The sequence below is a fragment of the Periophthalmus magnuspinnatus genome, chromosome 14 (assembly GCF_009829125.3).
Source record: "Periophthalmus magnuspinnatus isolate fPerMag1 chromosome 14, fPerMag1.2.pri, whole genome shotgun sequence".
Lineage (NCBI taxonomy): Eukaryota > Metazoa > Chordata > Actinopteri > Gobiiformes > Gobiidae > Periophthalmus > Periophthalmus magnuspinnatus.
The window spans coordinates 16,729,774-16,752,115 of record NC_047139.1 but is presented as its reverse complement, the minus strand read 5'-3'; the positions used below and the strand labels follow the sequence as shown (position 1 = coordinate 16,752,115).

At 40.2% G+C, this 22,342-nt stretch overlaps 2 protein-coding genes across 2 annotated transcripts in view; both read right to left on the bottom strand.

Annotated features, from left to right (window-relative positions):
- Nucleotides 1-22,342, bottom strand: part of tmem248 (transmembrane protein 248) — a 286,123-nt gene that overhangs the window by 88,135 nt on the left and 175,646 nt on the right. The window lies entirely within an intron of this gene.
- The window catches only part of doc2b (double C2-like domains, beta), a 143,995-nt gene that overhangs the window by 37,120 nt on the left and 84,533 nt on the right, over nt 1-22,342 (bottom strand). The window contains exon 3 of the mRNA XM_033978453.2: nt 16,291-16,365. Within this exon, the coding sequence (XP_033834344.1) occupies nt 16,291-16,365 (75 nt within the window). The remainder of the gene's footprint in view (nt 1-16,290; nt 16,366-22,342) is intronic.

Below are 22,342 nucleotides of genomic sequence, written 5' to 3'. Positions count from 1 at the left end.
TTTTAAGTTGAAATGCCAAAGCAAAAGCACTCAAGAGCATGTTCAGAGGCCAGTAACACACACAGCAAATGTGTAATATTTGTATTTTAAGCTAAATATTCTTTAGATTTGAGCCATGTTATGAAGTCTCTGCACTGTCAAGTGAGCTATAAATCTCTACTTTATACTGCCCAAAAACACATGCTGTACATAGCTCCACCTACTTCTATTACCCCCTTCCACTTCAGGAAGCATGGGGCTGTCTACAAGTAAGTGAGTAAGTGAAAAGCTCCACCAATGGAAGAAATGTTCAACTCTATAATTCATTCTTTAAATTGGAAAAAATACGCAGAGGATTGGATGAAAAAACAAAAGAGGCTGCAAGGACTCTGAAAGCATTTCTGTTATAATCGAATCTCTTTGCTATTAAAACTTGTGTTAAATGCTGTGCATTACAGATATGGAGATAAACGTCTTTCTCAAATAAAAATGATACACATACTTATTTTAAGATGTCTTCACTACAACCAGCTCCTTCAGTTACACACTGCAACTATCTGTATACCTATGAGAAGAGGCTCCTGTAACCAATCTTTACAGTGACTGCATGCAATCTTTTCTGTGACATATTCCATTCCTGTAAACAGTTAAAGGTATCTCCATTTACGGCCTAGTATGGACAGTATGTAAAAGTAGTTTAAGTCCATTTTAGCTAAGCATTCTACAGTACCTTTCCCAGTGTATATACAGGCTCCTTTGTAAAAAAACAAAAAACGAAAAAAAAACCCACAATTGCATGTGCCTGCTGTCTGTACCTTCACTCTTCTGATATCAGATAAAACACTTCCTTCAACTCTCTGCCTGGTCTGAAATCACTCCCTTCACAAATATAGGAAGCATTTTGAATTAGGCTAAAAATAATTAGTTAGCTGCGTCATGAGGAGAAATGGAAAGTGGTGAATTGATCAGCCACCAACTGTGTATGTGGGGTTTTAAAAAGATTATCTTCTGTTTGGCAACTTTAGTGCAAACTAGCTACATTTGCCGCTGTCTCGTCATCCCCCCTGACGCTCCCCTTTAGTCCTCCAGGTTGAAATGTGGTTCTGGGCAGAGTTTAGGTGTTTAGTCCCACTTTAAAAACACAGAGGAGCACTTGTGGGTTGCTGTCAGATGTTGACAGGTGGAACCAATTGTTTTAGCTTAAAATATGCACAAATCAAAACACAGCTTAGGCTTTGATGAGGAAACAGCAGTCTACCAAACCCTTTTTACCATTTGACAGATTGTCAAATACAGCCCCCTCACAGTAATAACAAGGCAGGTTTTAAGGTGTTTGGGACAATAAAAGCACCTGTATCCAATTAAAGTAGGTATAATACCATAATGTAAAAAAATTCTGGGCAAAGCCATAACATCTCCATGGAGACAAACAGATTTTAAATTTTATTTTGCGACATTTTCAACAGTGCATATTTACAAGGGAGAAAGGAACATTAAATGGATATACAAAAGTGAGGGAAATATGGGATGCAAGACAGAGGTTTGTAGTTGTCAAAGTAAAGAACCGTAAAGGTCATAATGATGACGGCAATGGAAATAGAAAAAAAAACACACACAAAAAAAAAAAAAAAAACACAACAAAACTTAATAATAAGCACATACACATACACGCACACACGCACACACACCCCCATCCATCCATTGTCTTCCGCTGATCCGAGGCTGGGTCTCATGGGGGGCTGGTCCAAGCAGGGACTCCCAGACTTTAAATACAGTCATCCCCAAACATTAATATTTTTATGTCAAGATTAAAGCAATCCTCTTCACATACACCTATGGTTAAATTATACACAATTGTACTTTGTAAACTGTTAAAAATGTAATGTAATGTAAATGTTTTCTTTTATCCTGTTGTAATGTGTTTATATTTGTAAAGCACATTGAGTTACCTTGTGTATGAAAATGCCTTTGCTCATAAAATCCATATGGGAGGATTTGCCTTTTTTCATTTGAATTATTAAGTGAATTATCTTTCCTGTGGATTATGCTCTTACCGTTGCATTGTTTGAACAGATAACCCCTGGTTCAGACTGCACCACAGTGCAGCTCCGGGGCAGTGGACGCACAATTCTAAATCATTGAAATTAACAAGAGGAGCTTAAACCATCTTCAGCACACAGCAGAGGAGCAGGAGGTGCCGTGCTAGCCTATTTTCCTTTTTCCTTGATATGTTCGAAAACTAAAAACTAAAAACTAAAATAAAAATTGTATAGCAATTGCTATAGAGAATCAGTAAAATGTATTAATTTTTTCTTCTTCCAGATAGGTGCAGCCTGACATGATCCATTCCGAGGTTGCCATGGTTGTGGTTGGCTGCTCTTGTGGCTGACTGGCTGGCACACAGAGCTTATTTTTTTTTTTTTGTCTTTTAACTTAACTTTTTTTTTTTTTGCCAGCTAGCTCTGAAATGCTACAGAATTTTTACAACAATGCAACGGGCTTTCTACACCAAAGACATTTGAGAGGGCCTGACCTGTCTCATCACTGACTGAAACAACAGAGAGGAGAGTGAGGCTTATAAAAGGCTTTCCTGATGTGTCTCCAGAGTTCACCTGGCTCCCCATGGAGGCTGCTATGATGCTGCAGGACACAGAGGAGGGGCACTTTTGTCCTGAGGGCTGTTACTCTCCTCAAACTGCCCAGTTGAGCTGACCTGTTGAATTGCATTTAAACTTTTGTTTGAGCTTTTATCATTTTTATTATGTAGTATTTTACTGTTTTATGAGCTTCAGTTTTTCCTCTTTAATGCTTTTACTCTGAAACTTTCTTCTAAATATAGTTCCTTCACACACACCCACTACTCTACTCCTCACAGCAGTACAGAGAGTGTCTGTATGACACTGTGTCTGATCCAGGAGCTGGTTTAAACTCTCATTAAGAGCCCAAATCGCATCTCCACTCCAGTCAGAGACACTGCACTGAGGCACAAGACTGTTCACACACTCATCTGTCTCCTCATGCCTCCCTTTTCTGAAGGGGGAGTGACTGGGGACTCAGGGCATCAAAAAACAAAAGAGAAACTTTAACTAAATATGTTAATACCTTGTTTTAGGTGAATATAGAATTTTCAAAACAATAAAAGGTAACGCAGTGATCTAAATATGTTATGTGATACCCGATGGAAGTGTAAAACCCAGTCTTTAATAATAAAGAAAAAAACAAATAAATACTTCTCAGAGTTTTTTTTTAAACACCATACTGCAACTCCTATTTGAGAAATATACTGTGCAGTGTAACAGTAGTCTTACTTGAGTAAACGTTTTGGTTTCTCTTTCCACTGTGAGTAAGTCTACAAGTCAGAAAACCTTTATGTTGACAATATGAAATGACTTGAACATTTGTGTTTCTTGCACCGCTCGGTCAGATATGATTGAGTTTGTCTAATTTGTGTGTCTATCATTTAAATAATGCACAAAATCTCCAACCTAAAATATAATCAGTGTTTTGTCCTTCCCGTTAAATCAGCTTCAAATGATAAATCATGTCATGTCCAGACGGTTACCTTTACAGTTACTCTAGTACCACTCGCAAATACTTTTTACAGTACATTGACTGATTTCTTGGACCACTGCTTTGTACTTTTAAACTTTCCCCACCTCTGTAGCTGAAGATCTGAAAATGGGTCCACAAATCAACCAAGTGGCTTTGAAGGATTTGCTGAATAGAAGACAGATTTCCCTGCGGTAACAATACAGTCCACTCCATCTTAGCTGATTTGTACAGAGCAATCAATAAAAACACACTCCCATTGAAACCTTAAGCAGCAATCCTTCATCATTTATGAAGAGCTAAATTACTCTCGTTAAATATGCATGTGTTTTTAATAGTGTCTAAACAGCCTGAAGCCCTATGTTGTTCTAACGATCGTACTGTCTGCTGTTGGCCACCTGGGGGCAGACTAACAATGATCTGAGCACAGGCAAGCCCACTTTCAATAAAGAGGCATGCTTTTCAAGGATTTTTTTCAGATCTGGGTCTAACCTTCAGGGGCTCTAAACAAAATGTGGCTTGATGTGATTATTATTCTACAACATGATGCACAGCTGTCATCATCTCCACTACCTGTATCTGTAATACCAACATCAGACAGTGAAGCTCAAAGTCATGTATAGAGACGGAGAAAACTCATCTCCAGGGCCGGTCCTAGTTTTCAGGGGGCCCTACTGAATTTGTCTCTGGGACGCCCCAACAGTGGATGCCTCTTGGCTCAGCTATTGGTCATTCACATTTGACAACGATATGACTATGCTCTCATTACCTTGACCAACTATATTTGTGTTTATATGACCAACATCAGACTGAAAACATCCAGAATGTCACAACTACCGTAGTCACAAGAACAGTAGACAAACACATACGGGGGTCAAGATTTTTTAAATTCTAGACATTTTTCTCCGTTTCTCGTGGATTTTAATGTGTTCCAGTTGGTGACAGTGGACTTACATTTACATTATAATGGGTCCTTGCACCGGTGTAAACACGTAGCTGCCCTCACGTCTGCCCGGCTCAAACAGAAAAGTAGGCAGCAGCACACATTTTGCTACTATAGATATAAAACAAATCTAATTGTTTTAGAAGGATATTTAGGCTGCGAACTATCCCCCAAAAAACAATTCTAAATGTACAATATTGTTAAAAAAAAATATGAGCCACAATACATAAATAAATAACAGAATGTACCAGATAAGTAATTACCGGTAGTTTGTATAATGAGTTACAGAAATTCATAATTCAACCTTCTACAGCTCAAATCTCATTGGAGTATTTATCGTGACAGGCTTAGCTATAAAGCGATTTGAGTGCCTTGAAGGTGGAAAAGCATTATATAAAAATGTGACCATTTACCATTTCCCATGTGGTAGTGCGTCATAGGCCCCTAAACATGCTTTATGATGGTTTGCAAATTGGCCTAATACTCTTATAACGCTTTTTAAAAAAATTCATTATAAATATTGTAGGCTAAGCATTTCATTTTCATAATGTGATTATGACCTATATTCTACCATGAAAACGTTCACTTTAGCTTCACTCCATGATCATGTTATTTTTTCAGTAAATGCAGGATACTTCAAATAAATGCAATTAAAAATATTAAAATGAGTATGCACATAAATTATCACAACTTATTGATTACGCATGAAAACACAAGCATTTTACGTGTCATAAACTAGTCCAGCAAAGGCAAAGGAAGCTTCTTTCATCATCAACTGTAGCCTGCTGCAGACTAAAGTTGCTGAGATCTTGGCGAAAGGCAAAGACAACAGACAAAGTTGTAGCAAGTAAACCAGGCCAAACTGACTGAGAATTCAGATTTCAATGGGGTGCAAACATAATACGCTTCCATTACATGCCATTATTCTATGAGGTTGAAGTACACCCTTCAGCACCCCTGTTGATGTGTTTATGAACAAGGGAGGGGTTGAGGGGCATGGCAGTGGTGTATTGTACAAACACGTTTAACCAGTCAGCCCTTTGAAGCTGCGGGGGCCCCACACAACTTGTGTAGTCTGCATATAGAAAGATCTGACTCTGGATTTTGAATGAATAAACATATGTGTAATTGAATAAATGCAACATGCAACAACAATAACTGCAGCGGGACTCTATTAAAACCTCTAACAAGATTGAATTCTTAAGAAAGGAGCTGTCTACCATGTTATAATGTTCTTACCTCATCAAAAACATGCCTGAAGAGGTTTTAGATGTCATCCACGAATGTTTCAGTAGTTTAGCAATGTCTCCCAGATGCTACTCGAACACTAGCAGGATGAAGGTCGACTGTAATGTGTTAGAGAACTGAAGGGGAAGTGACTTAGTGCAGAGAGTAAAGGGGAGGGGGACTCACAGTGTCAAAAACAATCTAATCTATAATGTTACATGGTAATCTAAATATGTTATGTGTTAGCATTTAATACCCTATAGCCTTGATCAGTGTTGTGGGGCCAAATTGTCTGGAACTTGAGTTAGGAGAGAGTGCTAGCCTCAGCCACAGTACTGCAGGGGCTATTGTTGTACCAGTGAAATATCAAAAAACAAAAAAAAGAAAAACATCAATAGTGCAAAAAATATTTGCAGTGAGAAACAGTATCCAAAAAATGTATTTAGTTATAAGCTAACAAAACTACACCTCAGGTCCCCTTTAAACACATATGATGCATTCTTGTGGCTTTACTTCTCTTTTAAAGATGCTTTTAGTCACCTTGGGATTAGTATTGCATATTTTCTAACTAAAAATAATATCTGCATTTGGAAAATACACTTTATTAACTACACTTGATTATGGTAACGTCCCTGGTGAGTGTAGTCTGTTTGCAAGTTATGTTGCTACATGTTGTTACCTGTCTCTTCTGTTATTGTTACTCCACAAATTAATCAAATACTTTTCAAACTCCTTTACATAGAATTGGCTATGTAGTTACTCACTTAAAACCCAAGAGTCCTATTCACCTCCCAACCGCTTAGTATTTTGTGGATTAACAGCCCTGTTCACTAGCTTCAGCCTGAGCTATCTTAGCCAAAAGTCGAAAGTTCTATAGTTAGAGATGTGGAACTACCAGCCACAACTGTTAGGTTTTATCCAGGGGCCAGAATGGGTCACCTCAAAGGTAACCTTAGGGTTTTAAAGCAGAGTACAAAAAGGTACGGCCAAATTGTGATCCACGCAGGCGGTAACAACACCCGGCGAAAACAGTCCGAGGGGCTCAAATTGCAGGTAGAAGCTGTGTGTGAATTGGCTATGTCAATGTGAAATACCGTGGTATTTTCTGGTCCCCTGCCCAAAACGCACCAATTCTGAAATGTTCAGCTGTTTCCGCTTTTAACTGCTGGTTGCCAAATTAGTGCCCTCAAAACAACATAGTCCTTGTCGATCGAACTGGAGTGCGGAAGCCCGGACTCGTACCCTTTCCTCCTGTGTCTCTGATTTCTGTGCTTGGGTTGGTTTTGGAATTGCATAAACTTTCTCATGTGCCGTTCTTTGGTTTCCTTGTCCTTTCAACTGCTCCAACTGGCTATGAAATTATTAATCCTCTGAGCTATTTCTGTGGCTATCCTGCTTTTTAAGTTTTCTATTTTAAACTTCAAGTTATCAATAAGAAAATGCAGATGGCTGATTCTAAGGCTGAGCATTTTCCTAAAGTAACACTGAGTTAAGCTGGCTTCCCTATGCCGTGGTTCAGGTGCTTTCCTCTGTAATACCTTGGGTATTAACTGATTCTGTGGACATCTAAGGTTAAAACATATGTGATTCTTATTCTCTGCTAATTACTTGGCAGTATTTTCCAGCTCTCTTACCAGTTTGACGGTGGTTGGTCCGTAGTTATTGAAAAGATGTGTAATCCCTCAGTCGTCCAGGTATGATCCATAGTAAAAGCCAAAGTTAAAGCTGTCAACTGGGCAAAACATTGTAGAAGTGAAGACATTTCACTGCTCATCCAAGCCGCTTCATCAGTTCTGGTCAGATTACTGCTGGTGGACGCTGCCTTATATCTATTTGAAGTGAGGAGCTAACTACACTGAAACTGTAAATAGCTATTGTTAATGGAGGATGGAGTTATAGATAATCTCTCACCAATCTATTACTCCATCGTCAGACCCAAAGCAAACAAAGAAAACAAAAACAATAGAGCAAGCCTGTAGGACCCTTAAACGTTGAATGGAGGCCATTAAGGCTGAAACTGTTAACATTAGCCGTTTACAGTTTCAGTGTAGCTAGCTCCTCTCTTCAGATAGATATAAGGCAGTGCTGGGGAAGTATGGTATGAGCATTATCCTCTGTTTCCTCTTATTTTCCCTTTCAACAACATTCACTGTTCAGTTCACCTGGAGTTTGTTTATTGCTATTCATCTATTCCTCTGTGGAGTGCAAATGTTTCAGATGCCTGACCTCTGTCTGCCCAGTGATGGCTGCACCCTAGATTCCCTCCTGTGCCCTGATCCTGTTCTGTGGACCCCGACCGTCCCATCCGTCACCTGGCTGGATAACCCAATACCTGGCTAGGATGAGCCCTACCCTAGCATGGATAAACATCCCTCAGTCCCTTAGTTGAGAGGGCTCTGGCCCTACAGTCTTGGATGTGCATTAGTGCTGGACATATCTGCAGCCTGCCATGGGTGTGGAGCTCTCTTTCACTGTAGCTCTCCTCGAGGTTTTTCTTTTTGCCACTGTTTTTTTTTTTTTTCTTTGCCGAGAAGGAGGATCTAAGGACAGGGGATATTCTGGGACAGTTATCCATTTGCTTGCTGTCAGGATTTGAGATTTTTTGTGTGCCCTGTGCTGTTTTCCCTCCTCCCTTCTGTGTTTGAGGCTGGAGCTGGGCGGAGACTCTGCCATCACCTCCACACACCTGCTTCTAATCAAGCAATCAAGCCTTCACCTGTTAGGAGAAAAGGACTGAGGATCCAACACTCAGTTCCAGATTGTCTTGTCTTGCCAGTATTGTCATTTTCCAGTTTTTCTTCATGCCATGCTCTGGCTTATTTGTCCGTGTATCCACTGATCCCGCACAATCACAATTTGACCACAGAATGAATTTAGATGATGGTGATGGGCTTAAAAAGTGTGCAGAAGTCTGGAGCTGTATCTATGAGGTAATTAAACTGTCCAAAATTTAACAGAGAATTTTTCAGGCTCAGAGAAGTTGACTTTGGATTAATGAAAGAAGTTTGAATAAATAGTTGTTTTTGATGAGGGGACAACAGTATAACATGATTAAAAGGTCAAAAAAGTCAATTTCACATATTATGTGTTCTTTAAGTTTAGGGATGCATCAATCGAGCTTTTTCAGTTACAATATTGATATCAGTACTTTGATTTTAAGGATCTGCTGATACCCAATATTAACTGATACTGCTTTAGGGATGGACAATGGCACTTACTTCCTGAAAAACAGATAATTTATTACACAGATTCAATTGTGTTATGCTGGTGTTATTTATGCTTCAAATAAATACTGAACAGCTTTGTATGAATAAAAGTAAAAACATTATGAGATGCCAAAATCAGCCTGTAAATGGTACATGCAATTAAAGATCCAACCAGGATATTGGCTGAACCAATATCATGGAGCTGATAACCTATCCAGCTAATTTTTCAGTATTGGTACCGACCAGTACCTCGATTCTGATACTAAGGAATAGACATGATACTCAATACTGATTTTGATACCATGATCATAAAAAATGAAATGTTCTGATACATCTCAAGAACATTCTAAATCTATTCAGTCCTCCGAATGTGACTTTTTTAGTATCAATACCGGCTCAAATGAGTATTTTATTTATTTGGTTTATTTGACAGGGACAGTGTACATTAATCAACATTTCTGTAAATGTACCAGATTTAGCCAGAAAGGCTATTTTTCATTTGTAGTATCTAGTTTTGTGTGGTGTGTATAAATGAAAAAAACAAAGAAGTTCAACAGTTAAAGCCTTTCTTGTGTCCACTTATTGCACTTATTCCAAGTCTGTTCAAGGATATTTTAGATTTTTCACCTCATATAAACTTCTCTTGTGTTTGGTTGTTTTTCCATGGCTCTGAAACATGCTGTAGTGTCTGTCTGTCTGTCTGTCTCTCTCTCTCTCTATGCATATATATATATATATACACACACACACACAGGTGCAAGGACCCTTTATAATTACCTCAATCTGAATGAAATGGGTGAAAAATACAATCTAGTTTTAAATTCTAGCACAGTACTGAAAAAGCTCTTTTAATGGTTTTTAATGACCTGCTTTTAATTGTTGACTCTGGGAAGTCTGCAGTTCTTTTGCTTTTAGACTTATCAGCTGCCTTCAACACAGTGTATAACATTACCCTTCTGTCTGGAGACACATGTGGGCTTTAAGGGTACAGCACTCTGTTGGTTTTGATCCTATCTGTCAGACAGGAGTTTTTCTGTGACTACTCGTCCTCTGTGTGCCCCTTAGAGTACGGTGTGCCCCAGGGTTCTACATTAGCACCAGCCCTCTTCTCTCTGTACATGCTTCCCCAGGGTGATATCACATTTCACTGTCTTGCAGACAATCAAATATATCTGTCAGTGACAGCCAGACTACAATCAAAGCTCGGCAGGACTGTCTCAGGGATGTGCAGACTTGGCTGAGCACAAACTTAAATCCAAAGAAAACTAAGATTGTTTTGCTAAACCCATTGCTTGGACATGAAACGGCAGCTCGTCTTCTGACCAAAACTAACAAAAACAGATGAAAGCACATCACGTCTGTGCTGTGCACCCTGCACTGGCTCCTGCACTGACTCCCTGTTTCATTGGGTACAATTCAAAATGTTACCAATTGTGTTTAAATGTGTGCACTCTATGGGTCCTTTTTATTTGAGGGAGTTACTGCAGTCCTATACTCCACCCAGAGCCCTGAGGTCAGCTGACCAGCTCCTGCTGCTGTGCCCAAAGCCAGGCTCAAGACCAGAGGCCTTTTCTGTGGCAGCGCCAGACTATGGAACAGCGCCCTGATCCTCTCAGTCTTTAACACAGTCTAAGACTAGGCTGAAAACCCACTTCTTCTCCCTTGCATTTAATACTAGCCAGACAGGATATCTTGGTATTTTATTGTTCTTTTCTTATGTATCATGTTATCTATATATTTGTTTTTGTTGATTTTTGAAGAACTTTGGGCAGCTGACGTTGTTTTTAAGTGTGCTTTATAAATACATTTTTAAAAAGAACCACCAAAAAAGTAAAGGGCTTTCTAATAAGGGCTGCATCTAGGGACTCTTAAACTTAAAGAAGGGGTATTTCATTTCCATGGGGTAATAAGTTTTGTTTTTGATGCTCTAAGTCCCCCTTGCATGAAACTGCACATTGCAATCAGGTTTGTGAAGTGTACTGTGTACAGTTTTGTATCATGTTATTGTATTTTTATGCAGAATTGTCAGGTGGGAGCATGAATGACGTAGACTTGTAGGTGGAGCATTGGACAGAATCTCACAGCTAACTGTAAGGAAGGTTCGAATAGGGCCCAGGAGAGATCACTAAATTACTCTAACATGCATGGATGACATCCAAAACCTCTTCAGACATGTTTTTGATGAGGAAACATTATAACATGATAGAAAGTTCTAAAAATTTGATTTAGCATAATTTAAATAAAGACATACTGTGGAACATATGGGCAAAGCAATAACATCTCCATGGAGAGAAGTAGGTGACAAACCCTACACCAGAAAAATTACACAATGCTCCTTTATCTTTTTTCTTCCTTATCACCACTTATCACCACTCTGTAACTGTCTGCCAATTGCTGCCTGAAGAAGGGGAAAGAGAGCGTATTTATTTGAAAGGCCTGAGGTGCTTGATTGGCTGATGACAACAATACAGTGTATTTGTAGAGCCGGAAAAGGCTTGTGTTCTGCGAGTGGTTCGGCTTTGTTTAATGAAAGAATTACGACTTGGCTCTCTCAAATGAAGAAGGCTCTTTTTAGTCCCATTAGGCTCCATTAGGCAGCCTTAATTGAAAGTGTGCGTGGGAGACGGGAGCACAGCGCCTGTTTGTGGCCTCATTTGAACACACAGCCTCATCATGGCTAATTATGAGGCGGACAGTGCGAGCCAGAGAACTGTTCACTGTAGATAATAGAGAAGGAAATCATAGCGAGCCATCTCCCCCCTCCATGTCTGTCTGTCTCTCTCTCTGTTTGTCTGTGTCTGTCTCTTTCTCTGTCTGTCTCTGTCTCTCTTGCTGTCTCTCTCCTGCTCTCACTTTGCCTCTCTCCATCTTTCTCTCTCTCTCTCTCTTGCTGCGTCTTTCACTCTCTTTCTTTGCCTCTCTCCATTTCTGTCTCTCTCTTTGCCCACTCTCTCTGTCTGTTTCTCTCTCTTTGCCTCATTCTCTGTATGTCTCTCTCTCTCTCTCTCTCTCTCTGTCTCTCTGTGTCTCTCTCTTCCTGTCTCTGTCTGTCTCCCTTTCAATTCATTTATTTTTTGTAACGCCCAAAATCACAACAACAGTTGTCTCGAAGGGCGTTCATGTTTTGGTTGATGGGGGAAACCGGAGTACCCGGAGGAAACCCATCCAGACACGGGGAGAAACATGAAAAACTCCACACAGAAAGGCCTGGTGACCCGGGGATCGAACCAACCTTCTTGCTGTGAGACATGAGTGATGGCACTCAGTCACCGTGCCGCCTTTCTTGCTGTCTCTCTCTATGCCTCTCTCTCTCTCTGTCTCTCTCTCTGTGTCTCTGTCTGTGTGTGTGTCTTTCTGTCTTTCTCTCTCTGTCTCTCTATCTCTGTCTTTCTCTGTCTGTCTCTCTCTGTCTCTCTCTTTGCCTCTTTCTCTCTGTGTGTGTCTCTGTCTACGTCTCTCTCTCTCTCTGAGTCTCTGTTGCTCTCTGTGTCTCTCACTGTCTCTCTTTCTCTATATCTCTATCTCGATCTCCGTCTCGATCTCTCTCTCTCTCTCTCTCTGTGTGTCTCTCTCACTGTCTCTTTGACCTTGACTCTGAAGGGGTGTGGGAGGGGTTTTTGTCTGAAATGAGAGATGGAAGCCTGTTCCTGAATTTTCCATATTTCTTAATTACAGTTTTTAGATGTACTTCATATGGCTAGAATGATCATACAATAAATACTTTGGAAAGTCAAGTCTCTCTGTCTCTGTGTCTCTGTGTCTCTGTCTCTCTCTCTCTCTGTCTCTGCTTCTCTCTCCTCTCTCACAATGTACAGACAACGTATTAACATGTTTCATTTTTGTTTTTGACGCTCTGAGTCCCCCCTTCCTTTGCTCTGTGTAAAGTCAACCCCTTCAGAGTGTTATCACAAGACAATCAGCATCCATCCCACTAATTAAACTACTGCACATCACATCAGGTTTGTCAAGTTGCTGTGTGCAGTTTTGTATCATGTTTTAGTATATTTATGGAGAATTGTCATGTAGGAGCATGGATGCTGTAGCACAAGTCTACAGCATCCATGCTCCTGGCTCCAGGCTGAGCAATGGACAAAATCTTGCTGATAAATGTAAGGAGGGTTTTGTACAGGGCCTGAGAGAAGTCACTAAAATACTGAAATACAGTGGTCCCCAACCACCGGCCCGGGGACTGGTACCGGGCCGTGACGCATTTGCTACCGGGCCGCACAAAAACAGTAAATAGTTTATCAGCGACCGCATCTTCTCCGATTCCGACTCTAACTTTCGGCCGTCCCTCATGACGCGCTAATAAGCTCGTCCGTAGTGTTGTGAGATGTGTGTCTAGCTCCTATGTGCTTTAGTTCAGTGTGGTGCGTGAGCGTGAGTGAGAGGTGACGTGCGCGTGCATGTGGCGCACAGTGTGGTTCAACCCGCGGAGAAGCGGCGAGTGTGAGAGTCTTCAGATGCACTTGGAAAAAGACAGTGTGTGAGTTAGAGCAGAAGTGATGCGTTATTACAGTGCAGTACAGATAATAAAGACACCAACTCTTGAGCAACAGACTGGGGTGGTCTTTGAGCTCGCACCACACTCGAAACAACTTTGAGGTTAAGAGCAGGGAGTAAAACCCAGGAGGAAGAGTGACCCTTCGGCCCTGGAGAAGATGGATCTCCCCTGTGCCTCCCGACCAAAGCAGGAAAGGTTTAACAGTAGATATATAATGAAAATCCTGATAGAAAATCGCCACCGACATCTATTTGATGTAGTGGCAAGTTTATTATATCTGTGCTAGATCTGCTCTTGTCTCTGTGATGACGTATCACGTATAACACGTCAAACACGACGCACAAAAGTAGAGCCACAAGAGAGTGAAAATGAGCCAAAACAAAAGTCTTCGGAGAGCTTTTTAACAAAGGGGAAAAGGACAACTGAGGAGCCAGAAGAGGAGACTACGACCTCCAAGAAAAAGAAAGATACATGTAACAGACAACACCAGGAGTCCTACTTAAAATATGGGTTTGTCGCTACAGGTGACTCACGTGCAGAGTCCGCTCTGCATAATATGCGGAGGAAAAGTGAATTAGGCAATGAAACCTTCAAAACTGCTTTGGCACATGGAGAATAAGCACCTGGGATTAAAAGATAAGATTTAGAGTTTTTTTAAAGAAACAAACGTGAGCAAGAAGGAAAGAAGAAACAAGTGCAGGGCTCCCACTGATGCAGCGGTATACTGTGGTGAGTTGTATTTTTATGCACTTAACTTATTTGTGCCATATTTATCTGCCACACGTAGAAGCCGGTCCGTGGTGCAAAAAGGTTGGGGACCATTGTTATATAATACCCCCAGTTCAAGGGTTTAGATGGCTATGGTTAAGGTAAGGATTAGTCTCCAGAAAAAGATTGGACGTCAATGTAGTGTCCTCAAGAAGCATGTAAACCCAACATGTGTATGGGTGTGTGTGTATGCTTTCTTAATGTGGTTTTCAGTCTAAAAGTGCAATCATATTAATAGATGTTTTGAAGGGACAGTGTTTTGTTTCATTAACTGCGTTTCCATGCGCTTCATAAAAGTGCATTACAAATGCAAAATGCAAGTGTTTGAGCATATAAGTGGGTGTTATTATTTGGCTCTCGGCCCTACTTAAAGATCAACCCCATTTTCAGAAAACAATGGTCATTGCTTATTCATCCATAGCTTATATGAGCTCCACATATACTCATTTCATACAGAGCAGTATAAACTGCTCTCACGCAGGAAGTGGTTTAACAGAAGTGTTTTTTAGTGTTTGTTTTAGTTTTTTTCAAATGTACTGCATAAACATGTGTTCTTCCTCAAACAAGCAACACAGCTGTAGCACTTTAACAAAATAATTTAGTAAAATATATCAAAAAATACTCAACACAGCAGGCTACGATATTGGTATTGTATCACCAAACTTAGTATCACAATATTTCTATATTTTTGCACAGCCCTGTCAGGCACTGAACAAGACAACTTAACACTGGCCCTTGTCTGGTCCTTACAATGCGTTCTAACCACTGCCTTCTGCATTCTCTAATAAGATGCACTATCTGCACTATGTCCCTCCCTGAGTATCTGTCCCTCTTCACATTTCTTACTGACTCAGATCAGAAACCTGAGACCAGTGCGCTCCCATCAGCCGCTGTGGACACTAGCACAGCACTGTTAGCTTATTATGATCACACTCTCATTAGGAGCAAGCCTTCTGAATGGCGCGTTAGCCTGAGGTGGTCTTGAGTTGTGCTACTCACATCACACTCCAGTTAGCCTGCACAGCTGGAGATGCTAGCTCGCCATGTTCAGAATGTAGCTGTATTACATCTGCTACTGTCTGTCTGCTAGGCTCAGGGTAACACTATGGTTGGATGCAATGGCAGAATAGCAGTAAGAGTACTTAAAAATACATTTGGGGCAAGTCAGAAATCTAAGTTTTGTCCAGTTGACAGATTTAACTTTTAACTTTTAACTTTTTCTTCAGAAATCTATGGTACAATTAGCTATTTAAAGCAACAATATGTAACATTTCAGTCAGAAAATAGCCAAAAATAAAAGCATGCCTCCTCCAGCTTGTTGTCCCTTTGGCTATAATATTCCACAGCATAGCATAAAACATATTTATCTCCATGGAGAATGTCCTGAAGTATGGTTTTAACATTTCATTCCAGAAGAATCCTGCAGGTGATTTCCCATCTACAGAAAGTTACATACTGTACCTTTAAGTGTTAAAATACAGATTCAAAAGCTTAGTAGAGCTGAAAACCTTATCTTAGGATACTTTACCAAGCCATGTTCGGAACTACGATTCAAACTCATTTGTTATGTGCTGTTTGTCATCAACACAACTAAACAATAAACATTACTGCCATTTTCATAAAACTCTTTTCACGCCCACAGACAGGGGGCTTTGTTGAACTGAAAAGTTGTCAGAATAATTCATCACTGCTCCTCACTGAAGAATTGAGCAGTTTGTGCCAAGAAGAAACAGCAAAAAACACAGCTGCCTGACGGGCTATAGAAACAGCAGAACCTTTTACCACATCAATGTTGTCATGACAATATATGGCCCACCTGTTGTTATGATGATATAAGGCCCATCTGTTGTCATGACAATATGAGGCCCACCTGTTGTCATGGCGACATAAGCCACATTACATGTTGTCATGATGATACGACCTTAATCTGTTGCCCTGCCAACATGAGGCTCACCTGTTGTCATGATGATATGAGCCACACCTGTTGTTATAACAGTATGAGCCATGTATCTCTCTACCTGGTGTTTGTGGGGACTTATTGGTCAAACCTAAACTTGTCCTGCTTTGTTTCATTCACAGGTTTTGCAGTGCACAGAGGTAGTAGGCCACAGTACCTTGCTGGCTCCGGGCAGAAGGTGCAGCTTGACGTATGGGTCCGACAGGCCGTTGTGGTCCATCGGCTTGAGGCCCTGTGGAAGAGACACCAGATCAATAAGGCTGTTTAAAGACTGTCCACACTAGAAGATACACACAAGAAGATATGTTTAGTTATTATTTAGCCTATTTCTAGCCTGTTGCTATTTGCTAATCAATCATCAATCTATGATTGCCATGTAGGTGCTTTAAGAATGGCGCAGATGAGTTCTTCTAGTTTGTTTTTTAGCATGATAACAGTCTTTAACATGTTCATGACAACCACATGATCAGATTTCTTAAGAAGCAGCCTTGTTTCAACCCGAACTTTCCCAAAGAGAATCTATGCTGCCATGTCCTCAGTTGCTACGACAACGGGGTTGTACTTCTGGATCTTTACCGCAGTTTGTTTTATGTTAAATACTTTTTAATTGGAGAAAAAACAATAACTTGTTTACAGTATAGCCCACAGCAAATTAATAATGTTAATTTAGTATCTGGACCTAAAATGGACAGTAGAGATTCTCTTGAATCTCTATTAGGTTCAATGCATTGACAAAAAACAGCCCATATCACAGACAAAAACAAACAGCATCGGAACCACCAGCCTCCTCACCCTCTCCATCTCCTCCTCTTCACTAACAGTCATACAAACTCCACCATTCTCTGACTTCATCACATCACTGGCACCTCCTGTTGTCATGATATTTGTATCTGACTGAATTCATGAGTACAGAAGGTAGAAACCCATTGTAGAACCAGGGACGATCAATAGCCTCATTGCTGCTGTGTGAAGAGCTTATCTGGTACAACTGGGCTTTCCCCTCTGGTCTCCCTCTGGTGCTGGGGTCTAGGGTCCAGTGCTACACAGATGTCCGTGGTCGCTTTTCAGACTGAATCGATGGCAGACATTAGAGAGGAGTGGGCGGAAAGGTCACCGATCGCCCATGGGTTCTGCCGGAGCAAGAGGGCGGGTGGGCAGTGGGGACCCAATCTGCGCGCCTCTGAAATGAACGATGTAGGAAAGCACTGAATAAGTTTGGGTTCGTGATCTGAAAGAAGTCCAGAGATCTGCACAGAGATGACTCATGAGGAGGTGGTTGAAAGGTCCATTTTAAAGTCAAATACAAGTAAAAAAAACTAATCTAGCCACAAAGAGTCGAGCTGCGAGTTAAGAGGATTGGAATTTATAATATTAACTTGGATGTGAGTGGATTTTTTATTGAATTGGTTCATTGATGTTTTATATATATATATATATATATATATATATATATATATATATATATATATATATATATATATATATAAAACTTTTTGTCCAGTTGACAAATTAGAATTTTTCTCGTACTGTGGTTACAAGCTTAAAAAAGTCAAAAGTCAATTTTGCATAATATGTATTCCTTACAATTAATTCTAAATCTCTCAAACTGTCTAATAATAATAACTTCAGCAGATTTTCTTCAGTGTAGGCGTGCGGCACAGGTCTGATCCATGGGCTGTCAGACTAATCTCTCAGATTGGAGTTTGCATGTTCTGCCTAAGTTGGTCTCTGGGGTGTTCTGGCTCCCTCCCTCTATGCACAGACATGGAAGGCCAGTCCTGCCAACAACGTTCCCTGGTGCACATGGTGGGCGGGTGATGGGATAGGCTCCAGTCTCTACACCCAAATGGGAATACACAGAGAAGATGAATTCTAATTAATTATTCAAATATTTGTGTTGATTCTGAATGAACTGCCTCAAAAGGAGAGGTGTTCATTTAAAGTGCATATGACAGGTCAGACTTCTCATTTCACTTAAACATAGCTGACATCATTATATTTAAAGAAGGTGTATTGTGGAAGTTGTTCCCTTATCAAAAACATGCCTGAACAGGTTTTAGCATCCATGCATGTTTGAATAATCTAGTGATCTCTCCCGAGTCCTATTTGAACCCTTCTTGTAGTTAGCTATAAGTTTTGTCCAATGCTCTGCTCACAGGCCTAGGTCACCTATGCTCCCACATGACAATTCTCCATAAATAGACAAAAGCATGATGCAAAACAATACAGTAAAATTTCACAAACCTGGTGTGATGTGCAGTAGTTTCAATATTGGGGCGCATATGTTGTGGTAACACTCTGAAAGGGTGACTTAGTGTGGGGAGCAAAGGGAGAGGGGACTCTGACTCTGAGCGTATATTCCCTCTTTAAGATTTTACTAACGATCTTAACTAGTTTTTTTTCTATTTTTTATTTTGAAAAGTTTATAATTTTACTTCCTGGTTTGGCAGTAAATATGACAGAATGTGTAGAAGTGTATGTAGAAGTAATTCCACAATGGTTACCTAGCAACTATAATGAAAAGGCCAAAAGAAATCTAAAGTGCACAATGGTTATAATTGGACTAATACAAATATGACAACTCCTTTATTTTGTTAAATTGATGTTTAAACGTTCAGAAAAATGACTTCCTTGTCCTTCCTTTTCTCCACAAACTGCCCTTAATTGATGTAAATAATAAATAATAAATATTTACCTCTCCTGGGCTGTATTTGAACCTTCCTTATGGTTAGCTGTAAGATTCTGTGCAATGCTCAGCCCACAAGCCCACGTCACTCATGCTCCCACATAATAATTCTCCATAAATATACAAAACCATGATACAAAAAAATACAGTGCAACTTGAAAAACCTGATGCGCTGTTTCATTAGAGGGCTGCACGCTGACTGTAATGTGACAGCACTGAAGGGGGAGTGACTTAGCTTGGGGAACAAAGGGAGGGCAAACTTAGGACGTCAACAAATTTAAAATGGTTTTTTTGGGTTTCAGCTTCCTGTTAGATGGTCCTAACTTTTCATTATTCTGAAAGCCATGAATACTTTACTGATAACAATTGTGGTGCTGGTTTATTCTTAATAATAAAAACAAGATATTTATGATTTTTATTTTTTTCTCAAGATGATTGTCTGATCAGAAAGCAGAATGAGCTTCACATGAGTCTCTCATGTGGGTTGCCAGTTTCAATGCTGAAATCCAATACAAGCTGCACAAATGCACAAAATTATAAAACAAAGTTCATATCTCTGTAATTACCATCCACATGAATTAAAAACTGGCACAAAGGTTGAAATCTTCTCATCAAAAAATAAATAAATAAAATATTAAATAAAAGTACATCTGGGACAGATGCCCGAGCCACCTCAGCTGGCTCCTTTCCACATGGAGGTCTGCGGCTTTACTCTGAGGTCCTCACATGTGACTGAGTTCCTCGCCCTGTCTCTAAAGTGCCCAGCCACCCTGTGGAGGAAACTCATTTCGGCCGCTTGTATCCACTATCTTGTCATTTCGGTCATTACCCAAAGCTCATGACCATAGGAGAGGGTAGGGACGTGAATTGACTGGTAAATTGAGAACTTTGCCTTTCGACTCAGCTCCATCTTTACCACAACATACCAATACACCAAATGCATCAAAGCAGACGCTGCACCGATCTGTCCGTGTCATACACCCCGTCCTTCCCTCATTTGTGAATAAGACCCTGAGATACTTGAACTCCTCCACTTGAGCCAGTGACTCTCCACCCACGGGGAGAAGACAAGCCACCTTTTCCAGTCGAGTACCATGGCCTCAGATTTGAAGGAGCTGATTCTCATCCCAACTGCTTCACACTTAGCTGCAAACTACCCGAGGACCCAATGGAGGGTATAGAGCTGAGCCAGTGTTCTGCATCTGGGATGAAAACCACACTGCTCCTCCTCAATCCGAGGTTCGACTATCGGTCGGATTCTCCTCTGCAGTACCCTGGAACAGACATTCCCAGGGAGGCTGAGGAGCGTGATTCCCCTGTTGGAACACTTCCTCCGGTCCCCTTTGTAAACAAAGGCAGCACTACCCCAACCGCCACACAGTGTTGCAAAGGCATGTCAGCCTAGACAGTGCCACAACATCCAGAGATTTGAGATACTTCAGATAGAAGTAATCCACCCTCAGCACTTGGAGCTTGACAACCACCTCAATGACTTTACCCCGGGTGATGGACAAGTCCACCTTGGAGTCTCCAGCCTCTGCCTCCTCCTTAGAAGACATGATGGTGGGATTGGGAAGATCATCAAATTATTCCATCCACCAGTTGAGGTCAGCAGCTCTCCACCCGCACTGTAATGCATGCGCTCCATTAAAACAAATTCAAAAATAGAAATTGTGAAATCAAACCTGAGGCCATAATTAGCACTAGATAATTATACTTGTAATGATTCCTCCTCTGTACTGCAGGCAGTTCATTTTCTCATTAAACTACCACCAACATATTCTATTATGGTCATATATTTCAAAACATAACACTTGAAAATGTGATAAAAGTCTCTAAAAATAACTCTCATCCGTCCACACATCCTCACTGCTGAATACAAGAGGAAAGAGGGAGGCTTTCCAACTATAGGTTTCATTTTGACTCTAAGAATAAGCACATTAGTCATGGTACTGGTTATGGCAAATGAATGAAGAATTAGCAGTGTACAAGTTCAGGACATGTTTCAAAATACTGATTAACATACCGTACATCTATTTCAAGATCATTCTGTCCTGATAGGCAACTATTTTGTATCTGTATGTATCTGAGCTCATAAAGCCTCAGTATGAACATTTAAACAAAAAATAGACCAAGATAAAGATGTTTGTTTTTTTTTTCCCCCATTTATGTAGGTGTTTTTTGCTCTGAGAAACGTTTGTCCTTACAGTGGAGATATCTCTTTTGAAGGCGCTGTATCAGATTTTTCGCATCTTGAAAATGTGAAAAACAAAACTAGTTCATTTTAAATGGTTTGAATTGGTTGAAAGTTATTCCTCACTTATTTTATGCATTCAGAACATCCTAATTATGCACCACGATAGGTTTATAAGCTCTTTTCACAGCTCCCAGAGACCAAAGCGGCGGTTTGCTGTCACGATAATGCAACTAGGCCTGTCACGTAATTACTATACTGACTTATTGTTCAATATATAAAAGCTGGAACAATATATTTTGGGCCTCAATATCGTGAGTTAATTTTTTTTTTCTTTGCAAAAGTAGGCAGATTTTGAATATTATTGTTGTCATACGATAAGATCTGAGCTGGGGACGGGTCAATAAGTCCCTTTTATTTTAATTTTTTTGGTACATTCTGATATTTATTTGTTGCAGCTCACGTCCTTTAATGAAACAGTCTATTTAAAATTGTTTTTTGGGATTATAAAGCATTACTAAAATTTTAATTAGTGACATAAAGTAGTTTCAGTATTATTGTTTATCGCAATATTTCTTTAGTGATATATCGTGCTTCAAAATTTGTCTAGTCTACACACAAAAAAGCACTTTATAATTGGATGCAGAAAGCACACAGCGGCCTCACTTCCACTACAAGATCTGCTTTTACAGTATATCTGTACTGGGACAAGACAAAATTTGCTCAAATACATGGGAAAAATCAGGTACAGTCACTTTTGCAACAGTTGTATAATATTGTCCCCTTCAGACTGTCCACCTAAAACCCTTCTATAGTTCAGTTTTCTTCAGGTCTCAGCAGGATCACGGTCATGATCTAAGGCGATTCAAAGAGATGTATACAGCATTTAATTCTCAGACTGGAGCTGTGATGTGACACCGAGTTTGAGTTGGAACATGCATTTACAGATATGGAGTATTAATAGTGTGATCCGTCATGTTTGAGCTGCCCACAGACAGACAGAGCCGTGCCAACTGGACTGTACCTCTGTGTGCGGAGAGAAGACAGGAAGGGAGATGTTCACAGGTAAAATATAAAGCAGGCCTCAGAGAAAATCACTTTATTTCTCTGCTATATACAACTAGTAGAAATATGTATATGGCCAATAAATAATAAAGCCACACGTTGAAACGCCGTACCTCATTTTTACTGTCTTCAAAACAGAACTAGTTCATTTTGAACAGTTTGCCCAAAGTTATTTCTCACTTACCTTATGCAATCTGAGCATCCTAATTATTCACCACAATGAGTTTATAAGCACTTTTCACAACTCTCAGAGACCTAAGTTTT